Here is a 10,093-nt window from a genome sequence, read left to right as displayed (position 1 = left end):
GCTCCTGCCCAAGGACTGTGGATGTGGGGGAGACATCCACATGCTGCAGGCCTGTTTTGCCCCTGGTGGAATCTGATGATGAAGGCTGCTCTGACCAAGAAGACATGAGTGACAGGGAGGAGGAGAGTGTGGCAGACAGCTCAGAAGGAGATCAATTATCTAGCTCCTCCTTGGATTCAGAACAAGAGTTAATGATACAGCCACGCATGCGGAAAGCGATGCATAGGCAACAACAACTGAGAGATTATTATCAACGAAAATGAGGCCACCTGTGGTTGGGTGGGGCTGTGGTAATTAGTGAGGCTGCTATAAATAGCAGCCTGTGGGTTTGGCCATTGTGCAGGATTATCTGATCGTTGTGTTTCGTGACTGCTTTACCGACTTTGACTTTTTGTGTTCTGATTTTTCCCTGCTTTGAAACTAAACCAGAGCAAAGTGTGTGTCACTTTGTGAAAGAAGAAGAACTGTGAATTGCCTCACAGCTGCAAGCTAAGTATCACAGAACTGATAAGGGACTTGTACAAATTACCAGTTTGTTTGGAGACGAGTGCTCTTTGCTATACCAAAAGAGGACTTAGTTTAAGTGAATTTTCATTATAAAGAACATTGTTTTGAATTTTCAAACGTGTGTGTGTCTGAAATTTGTACCTGTGAATTTTTGGGAGGATTCTACCAGAGAGCCCGACAGAACAGGCGGGATTAAAAAAATGGAGTAGCATCCATAACATTCAGTTTTAATTCCCATTACTAGATTATGGCTTTATGTGCAGAATCCCAGGAATTTAGAATCTCCTGTTCGAGAGTTCTTCAACTAACTACTTACTCACCAAGCCTCAGTCTCTGGAATTGCTATTCAAGCTTTTATCTGTGTGGCTAACATCTCCTTAAGTAGCTCTGCAATGATTTCCTGTGTGAATCTCCAGACTTTGGAGGTGAATTTCTCAACTCAGCAGAGTGCCTCGGCTCCCCAAAATCCACCCTCCCAAGTCAACCCTTGCAAGACTGCGTAAACTGTGACAGCAGATGAACGACCCCTCTGAGCCTATGGCCTCTGTTAACCGCGTGCCCTGGGACTGTGAGGAGGGAAGGGGGGGGGGGCTTTGTCTGTAGGCTCCAGATGGTTGATGGCTGAGTTAAATGGTTCTTGGAAGAGCTGGACTGCAACCTGGCCTGAAACAACCCCAGGGAACAACTGACCCGCCGGGCTTGCAAACCACAATCTTGACATGTATTATAAATATTACATCAACACCCGAAGTAAGTTGTTTTTTCTTCCCCAGCTCTTGTAACTCAGCAATATTTGTTTGTTCCCAAGTATCTTCTAAAGAAGAATTTCATCCAGATAAAAACATTCAGAAATGTTTATTGTATTTGCAAGAAAGCCAATGATTTAAAACGGCAGTTCTTAGCATTAAGAAACATTTATTTTGGATTTTGTGCAATGGAAATCTGTTCCTAAGGCCTTCTGCCTTGCGGAATGAATGTTAGGTCTTAGAAGGGCCTTCACACTCTGCTATTCAAAGTGTTGGTAAAGCCCTACATGGCATTGGACCAGAATACCTACGAGACTGCTTTCTGCCGCACGAATCCCAGCGGCCGATTAGGTCCCACAGAGTTGCCTTCTCCGGGTCCCGTCGACTAAACAATGTCAGTTGGCGGAGCCCAGGGGAAGAACCTTCTCTGTGGCGGCCCCAGCCCTCTTTTATAATCTAATTTTTCAGAGTTCCCCAAGTGTTTTGAGTTGTTTGCCCCTTTAAGACTTCCACCCATGGAATCCTTCTTGAAGTTTTTCTAAGTTTGTTAAAGTCAGCTGTAAAACACACATTTGACTTTGATCAATTACTTGTGCTGCATTATGTTGAATTCTAATATCATATGGTCATATTCCCCGAAGTTACTGAATCCTCAACCCCTTCTATCATTCAATCTCTATTATTAAGAATTAAGTCTAGTATAACTTATTGTCAAGGTCCACATCTTAGGCTTAGTGCCACACTATCGTGCAGAATGCAGCTGCGAGAGCAATCATGGGCTTCCCAAGGTATGCCCATGTTACACCAACACTCCGCAGTCTGCATTGGTTGCCGATCAATTTCCGGTCACAATTCAAAGTGTTGGTTTTGACCTATAAAGCCCTTCATGGCGTCGGACCAGAATATCTCTGGGACCGCCTTCTGCCGCACAAATCCCAGCGATCGATTAGGTCCCACAGAGTTGGCCTTCTCTGGGTCCCGTCGACTAAACAATGTCATTTGGCGGGTCCCAGGGGAAGAGCCTTCTCTGTGGTGGCCCCGACCCACTGGGACCAGCTCCACCTTGAGATTAGAACTGCTCCCACCCTCCCTTGCCTTTCGTAAACTCCTTAAAACCCACCTCTGCCGTTAGGCATGGGGGAACTGAGATAACTTCCTCAGGCCTGTACTGTTTATGTATGGTATGTTGTGTGCATGTTTTTTAAATTATGGGTTATGGGTTTTTAGTTTTGATTATTAGATTTGTATTATATATTGTTTCTATTACTGTTGTGAGCCGCCCCGAGTCTTCGGAGAGGGGCGGCATACAAATTTAATAAACAAACAAACAAATAAATAAATAATAAAATCTTCCTGCTATCAATGGATGGGGAGGGAAGACAGCAATAAATTTGTATGTTGTGTGGGGATTAGGGAGGGGGATGACAGTTGAACACGAGATCATCCTGGGACCAGTCTGTGGTATCTTCAAGGCTGTTTGCCTGGAGTGTGGAAAGTTACCAGCCAAAGCAACTCACAGTTCCCAAATTTGGACTGGTCAAGAGCAGAAACCACAACCACCTTGCTCCAATTCAAAGACCCAGGTAGAGGGTTGTTCCACTTCCACTTGAATACAACACAGCATACACACACACACACACACACACACACACAAACTGCTCTTCTTGCTATCCAGTGGGACAAGGGCTGAGTGTGGAATACTTCTCTACTGTTCAGACTCTGGGACAATTGAGAATGCACCAAAGTTCAATCATCTGGAGTTAACAAATAAACCTTTCTCAAGAAATACAGAATAAAAAAGGAGGAGGAAGGACTTGTGCACGGCAGACAAATGAAAGACAACTTCTGTGTGAAATCACCAAGAAGAAAATGTTCACCTGTGAGAAGGTCAGAATGTCAGCATTCACCACGAACAATGCAAGCACAAGAGTCCTCTTGAGGTGGGAACAGCCATGAGGAACTCCGTGGTCCCAGCTGTGTTTGACTCTCCTCATCCTAACAAAAGAAGTAGCAACACCTGATCATTATAGAAGGACTACAAAGGTCGTTTCAATCTGAAGGCTTTTGAAGAGGAATCCTTCTCAACATGTTTATTGGAAATATTGAACTGAGAAGCAGAGTGAAGGCATCACTGGTTGCTTCCAGCCCCATCCAGTGGCAGGGGTATTTAATTTAGCCAGACATTCAAAACCCCTGCAATAAAGAGCCTCTGGGTATTTGGGAACAAGTATCTGATATTCAAGCAATAATCTTGCACGCTGTTGGAAGAAATACCTATCTGGTTGAGTTCCAAGTGGGGAGACAGAAACTTAGAAACATAGAAGACTGACGGCAGAAAAAGACCTCATGGCCCATCTAGTCTGCCCTTATACTATTTCCTGTATTTTATCTTACAATGGATATATGTTTATCCCAGGCATGTTTAAATTCAGTTACTGTGGATTTACCAACCACGTCTGCTGGAAGTTTGTTCCAAGGATCTACTACTCTTTCAGTAAAATAATATTTTCTCATGTTGCTTTTGATCTTACCCCCAACTAACTTCAGATTGTGTCCCCTTGTTCTTGTGTTCACTTTCCTATTAAAAACACTTCCCTCCTGGACCTTATTTAACCCTTTAACATATTTAAATGTTTCGATCATGTCCCCCCTTTTCCTTCTGTCCTCCAGACTATACAGATTGAGTTCATTAAGTCTTTCCTGATACGTTTTATGCTTAAGACCTTCCACCATTCTTGTAGCCCGTCTTTGGACCCGTTCAATTTTGTCAATCTCTTTTTGTAGGTGAGGTCTCCAGAACTGAACACAGTATTCCAAATGTGATCACTGGACACATGGAGGCTGATTGTTTCTATGAGTGGAAAATTCAGATTTCACTTCTCATCCAAGAAGGTTCTTCAGTTCTGACTGGATAGTGTTGTGAGCACTCCTCGACCACCTCCGGTAATGTCAGATTCTGAGGAGGATGAGCCAGCCCTCCCTGGATACCCTGGGGGTAGGGGGGGTGCCAGCTGATGCAGAGAGCGAGAGTAATGGAGAAAGTGACCTAAGTGAACCTGAGGAACCACCAGAGGGGACAGATATGTCACTGGAGGATAGGTCCCAGTCAGAGGATGAAGAAGACATTAGAGTGGATGAGCCACTCTTAGATGCTTGATTCAGGAGGTTACTAAGCTGTCAACAACACTTGTATGGTAAGCAGAAGCAATTTGTAGCTTTAACTCTATGGGGTTTGCTGACCACTCCCAGCAGCTGTAAAAGAAAAGGATCTTGAGAAATTCTGGGTCGAGTGTCAATGTTGATTTCATGGACACTGTGTTAGATTTGGGGCTCTAGGAAAAGCCCCCCAAAAAACCTGATTCCTGCTTTGCAAAAGTCCTTTGCTAGAAGCCGCATGCTTGTCAAAATGTGTTGAGCTAATTTTTATACTCTATGACCCATCTGTCTTATCTTGCTGGAAGGCTGGTAGCTCTGAAATGGGTGCCTTTCCCGGAAGCTTATCTCATAATTTTGCAGCAGAGAAAAATGCTCCCTGAACTTTTAAAAGACTGAATCCTGCTCCTAAATGTTGCTTTTTCAAATAAATACTGTAATTCAAAGCTTAAATAGTGGGTTTTAGCTGTTTGTGTCACTCTGAAAAACCCAGGATAGAACAGATAGGGGGAATATGAAAGATTTATACACCTTGCAGATGGCTCGTCCTTTGCATCCTTTCAGAGAGTCACTGAGGTTACTTAGAGGTTTATATGTGTCCACTAGAAGGATGCAAAAAAGGCACCTTTGTGACAACCATGACCTGGTTGACTGAGAATCACCACAGACCGTGCTTAAAGGGTTTCCTGAAGGTTTCGGCCAGTGGCTTTCATAGGTGCACAAACAGGTGTACACACCTGAGCCAAAACAACTAGGGGAAGTCAAAATGCTTCCGGAGCATTTGTTTTCAATGCTCCATGCAGCCTTAGTGGTCAATGTAAATAGAGTAAAATCATAGTCTCAACCAAATTAAAACATAAGTTTGTTGTGATGGTCATAAACCTCTGATTCTGCCCATTCAACACACCCTTCCATTCCACTCTGGGGCATTTAATGGGATGCTCTTCTAGACAATGAAAACTGTACTGGCTGACCAGTGGACATAGCACTGGCTTGGCAAACAGTTTACTCTCCATTTGTTATATAACATATTTTTTGGACTATAAGACACACTGGTATATAAGATGCACCAAGATTTTAAAGAGGTAAGTAAGAAAAAAAAGTCTCCCAAACGATCTGCGTACCCTATTTTTTTATAAAACAGACCCGCTTTTCACTCATTTTCACAAAAAATGGGGCAGGCAGAGGGTTTGGGAAGCCTACAGATTGCTCTTGGTGGCTGGAGAAGGCAAAAATGCCTCCCTTTTTACAAAAAACAACCCATTTTTCACTTGGTTTGTTTGCAAAAAATGGGGTGTGCAGAGGGTTTTGGGGGCCTGCGGAGTACTCCTAGGGGCTGGGGCTGGGCAAAAACACCCAACTTTTAAAAAAGGGGTGGCATTTTTTCACAAAACGGGGGTGTTTTTGTTTTACCCCAGCCCCCAGGAGCACTCTGCAGGCCTCCCAAACCATCTGCGCACCCCATTTTTGGCAAAAAATGAGGTGTGGGAGCAGGGCTTTGGGAGCCCAAAAATGGCTGTGTACTGTGTATAAGACGCAATGACATCTTATGCAGTACAGTACTTTAATGTCTAGTTCTTAAATCCTTTCCAGAGATTATGTATCTAAAACTGAATTAGCAGTGCTGAACATTATCAGCTTACTTTTGTATAAACAGGCTCTTTAAAAGGAGCACAGCCCAACAAGCTCCCATACATCGACCTCCTCTGTTCTGCAGCCCAAGATTGAAGATTTACTCAAGTCTCCTCCTCTTGCCCCCCCACCCCATCCCACCGCCAATTCTGACTGCCAGGAGACTGAACTTCCTAAAACTCTGCTCATCTCTGGCTGTTGCCACCAGCAGCAAAGACGTTGCACATTCCAAATGGTGCAAATTCCATCTGTGGTCTGGACTGGCTGCCAGTAAAGAACTTGGGGCGATGTGACCCAGACCCACCTCCTCCATGGCCAGCTGTAGGGAGGAGACTTGTCTTGAGCCAGGGAAGAGCAACACCCCATCATCAGCCTTCATTCACCCAGGATGCCTGACAAGGGGCTGTTTCTTTCAGGGGGAGAATATACAACTTTTACTCAGATAATTACTGTATATCTTATAATGAAATCCCAATTCGATATCTTTAAAAATAGACTTCTATAAGGCCTAGGAGAAATGGTATCAATGGATATCTAGAATCCGAAACACCTAAAAATCTGTCTGGGTTCAATTCTAGCAATATACCTACATAACTACTAAAAAATTAACCCTATCTTACTGTCAACTCTTACATTTTTTACTATCTTCATTTCCTCTTAACAAGAATGACCTTAAAATTCAATGCCTGCTATTGGTGCAGGCAATCCCCTTCCCTGCCCATTCCACTTCCCCCTCCCTACTCAATCCCCACTCCTTTAAGCACTCTCTAAAAATCACAATCCCTTACTAACCTCTCTCAAACATAATATATATCAGATGAAAAAAATTATGGAACACAGTAAGACTAATTATATTCCAATGTTTTGAATAGACTTACTAAGTAACATAAGGTATAGACAATAAATTATATATTTGCACATTGGGAATGTAAACCGAGAATGAAACATGAATAAAACTACTGTAACAATACGAATTGCTATGTAACAATGTATATATATATATTATGGAATACAGTATAATGGATTTGTGTAATTCTTATTCTCAGACTCCCTATATTTGAACCCCCTTTCCCCCTCCTCCCCTCTCCCTTTGATTTTGTACCCCTCCTTTTCCCCCTTCCTTTTTCAATAAATTAATAAATTATATATATATTTTAAAAATGGCTATTTAAGTTGGGACGCGAATGCTCCTACTTGGGGGAAAAGGGGGCGTGCAGCCCACTTATGCACTTGTGGCTGAATAAAGCCCCAACTCAACCGTCCAGCGCAGCGGTGAGACTGCATGCAACTGGGAGTGCTGGGTTCGAGTGCGGCTCCGCCTGACACCTGAGCTCTTAGCCAACCTTGCCTCCTGGGGCGCTGTTGCTGTGACCACCGCCTTGTTCGTGAGATGTAAAGGGGGGGCGTGTACCCCTCGACCGCCGAGCGCTTTGGAGCCCAGGAGGGGGGTGCCAGCCAGCCCCACTCCGCCAGTGCCCCGCGGGGCGAGGGAGGCGCCGACCCGCCGCTTGCCCGGCGTTGCCAGCCCGCGGGTTACGTAACCTCAGAGCGCCTTGCGCCGGGCCAGGCGGTGCCCCGCCAGCCAGCGAGGAAGGGTCCTTTCGACACCCCTTCGGAGCCCCTTTCCACCCCGATTCCTTTGCAAGTCGGCCGCGGGCGCGCAGGGAGCCTACCTCAGGGAGAGCGTCCTGCCAGCTGCTTCAGCGAGATTCAGCGCCGGGCTTGTCCGCGGCTGCCCGTCTGTTTGCGGAGGCCGGGAGCGGCGGGCGGAGGAGGAGGTGGAGGAAGAAGCCTCGACGCCTCGCCCCCTCGGGCCGTCCCCCCCACCCCGCGCCTCCCTTCTGCCTTCAAAGGCGGCGGCGGGGCGTCCCGCCAGGAGGAGCGCCTTCGGTACCGCCGCCAGGCTTCGAGCCGGTGGGGAGGCGGGAGAAGCGGCTGCCCCCGTTTCCTCCAGCGCTGCCTCCCCCAGCTGCGTCCCTGGCCAAGGCCGATGGAGTAAACGTCCGAGAGGGACCCGAACAAGGCGGCGGAGAGGGGAAACCGCTGCAGCGCGCCGGCACCTGCAGCGGCTTCAGAACAGAGCGCTTCCCCCGCTCCCCGCCTGGGCCGGGTAGGATGCTGCTCAGCCCCGTCCGCCCCGACATGGGGTGAGGGGTGTTCGGGATTTCGGCCGCTTCCCCCGGGATTCCCAGGTGCGGAGCCGGCGCCCGCCGAAGTGGTGGTGGGGAGATTAGGATGAGGGCTCGTTTGGATGCCCCTTGCTGATGGGGCCTCCAGAGACCTTTTCCAAGCCGGACAGGGCTGTGCCAAACAATATTTTCTATTCTTGACATTAAAAAGAGGCAGGCTATAATGTTTCCCACAAAGGAGAAATATCTTAAAGGCAGAAAGCAGCTCCAGTCTTCCTGCCGTAGGGAAACAGCCTAAGCAGAAGCTTGAAGAGGCTAGTCCAGTGATGGCGAACATTTTTCCCCTCCGGTGCCCTCAATGCCTGGGGAGGGCGAAAATAGCTTCCCTTCCGCCCCAGAGGCCCTGTGTAGGCTGGAAATGGCCTGTTTCCCAACTTCTGGTGGCCCCAGAAGGCTGCCGATCAGTTTCCGGTCACAATTCAAAGTGTTGGTAATGACCTTTAAAGCCTTATGTGGCATCGGATCAGAATACATCCAGAACCGCCTTCTACCGCACAAATCCCAGCAGCCGAGAAGGTCCCACAGAGTTGGCCTTCTCCGGGTCTCGTCAACTAAACGATGTCGTTTGGCGGGCCCCAGGGGAAGAGCCTTCTCTGTGGCGGCCCGGGCCCTCTGGAATCAACTCCCCGCTGAGATTAGTACTGCCCCCACCCTCCTTGTCTTTTGTATTTAAGACCCACCTGTATCGCCAGGCATGGGGAAACTGAGACACCTCCCCCAGGCTTTTACATTTTATTTATGGTATGCGTGTGTTGCATGGTTTTTAAATGATGGGTTTTTAGCTGTTTTTTAATATTAGATTTGTTTCCATTGTAACATTATTATTATTATTGTTATGAGCCGCCCTGAGTCTTCGGAGAGGGGTGGCATACAAATCTAATAAATTATTATTATTATTAATTATTACTAATTATTATTATTATTCCCACAAGCGGTTCAGATGGAACTGTTGTGGTTAGCTCTGGCCCAGTTCCTGCCCCAAGGACTGTGGATGGGGGGAGGCATCCACATGCTGCAGGCCTGTTTTGCCCCTGGTGGAATCTGATGATGAAGGCTGCTCTGACCAAGAAGACATGAGTGACAGGGAGGAGGAGAGTGTGGCAGACAGCTCAGAAGGAGATCAATTATCTAGCTCCTCCTTGGATTCAGAACAAGAGTTAATGATACAGCCACGCATGCGGAGAGCGATGCATAGGCAACAACAACTGAGAGATTATTATCAAAGAAAATGAGGCCACCTGTGGTTGGGTGGGGCTGTGGTAATTAGTGAGGCTGCTATAAATAGCAGCCTGTGGGTTTGGCCATCGTGGAGGATTATCTGATCGTTGTGTTTCGTGACTGATTTCCCCCCGCTTTGAAACTAAACCAGAGCAAAGTGTGTTTCACTTTGTGAAAGAAGGACTGTGAATTGCCTCACAGCTGCAAGCTAAGTATCACAGAACTGATAAGGGACTTGTACAAATTACCAGTTTGTTTGGAGACCAGTGCTCTTTGCTATACCAAAAGAGGGCTTGGTTTAAGTGAATTTTCATTATAAAGAACATTGTTTTGAATTTTCAAACGTGTGTGTGTCTGAAATTTGTACCTGTGAATTTTTGGGAGGAGTCTACCAGAGAGCCCGACAGAACAGGAACTAAGTACCAGGACAGCACATGGATAAGCCCTACTCGCTCACCTCCTCCCTCATAGAAACATAGAAACATAGAAGTCTGACGGCAGAAAAAGACCTCATGATCCATTTAGTCTGCCCTTATACTATTTCCTGTATTTTATCTTACAATGGATATATGTTTATCCCAGGCATGTTTAAATTCAGTTACTGTGGATTTATCTACCACGTCTGCTGGAAGTTTGTTCCAAGGATCT

The 10,093-nt window shown here is 46.4% G+C and overlaps 1 protein-coding gene across 1 annotated transcript in view; it reads right to left on the bottom strand.

Moving 5' to 3' along the window:
* Positions 1-7,792, bottom strand: part of ADAMTSL2 (ADAMTS like 2) — a 41,392-nt gene extending 33,600 nt beyond the window's left edge. The window contains exons 1-2 of the mRNA XM_070758911.1: positions 7,712-7,792; positions 3,131-3,248 (exon numbers count right to left, since the gene is read on the bottom strand). Of these exons, the coding sequence (XP_070615012.1) occupies positions 3,131-3,247 (117 nt within the window). The 5' untranslated portion in view covers position 3,248; positions 7,712-7,792. The remainder of the gene's footprint in view (positions 1-3,130; positions 3,249-7,711) is intronic.
* Positions 7,793-10,093: the final 2,301 nt, after the last annotated feature.

The sequence above is a fragment of the Erythrolamprus reginae genome, chromosome 8 (genome assembly GCF_031021105.1).
Source record: "Erythrolamprus reginae isolate rEryReg1 chromosome 8, rEryReg1.hap1, whole genome shotgun sequence".
NCBI classification, from domain to species: domain Eukaryota; kingdom Metazoa; phylum Chordata; class Lepidosauria; order Squamata; family Dipsadidae; genus Erythrolamprus; species Erythrolamprus reginae.
This window is presented reverse-complemented; position numbering and strand designations above follow the sequence as displayed.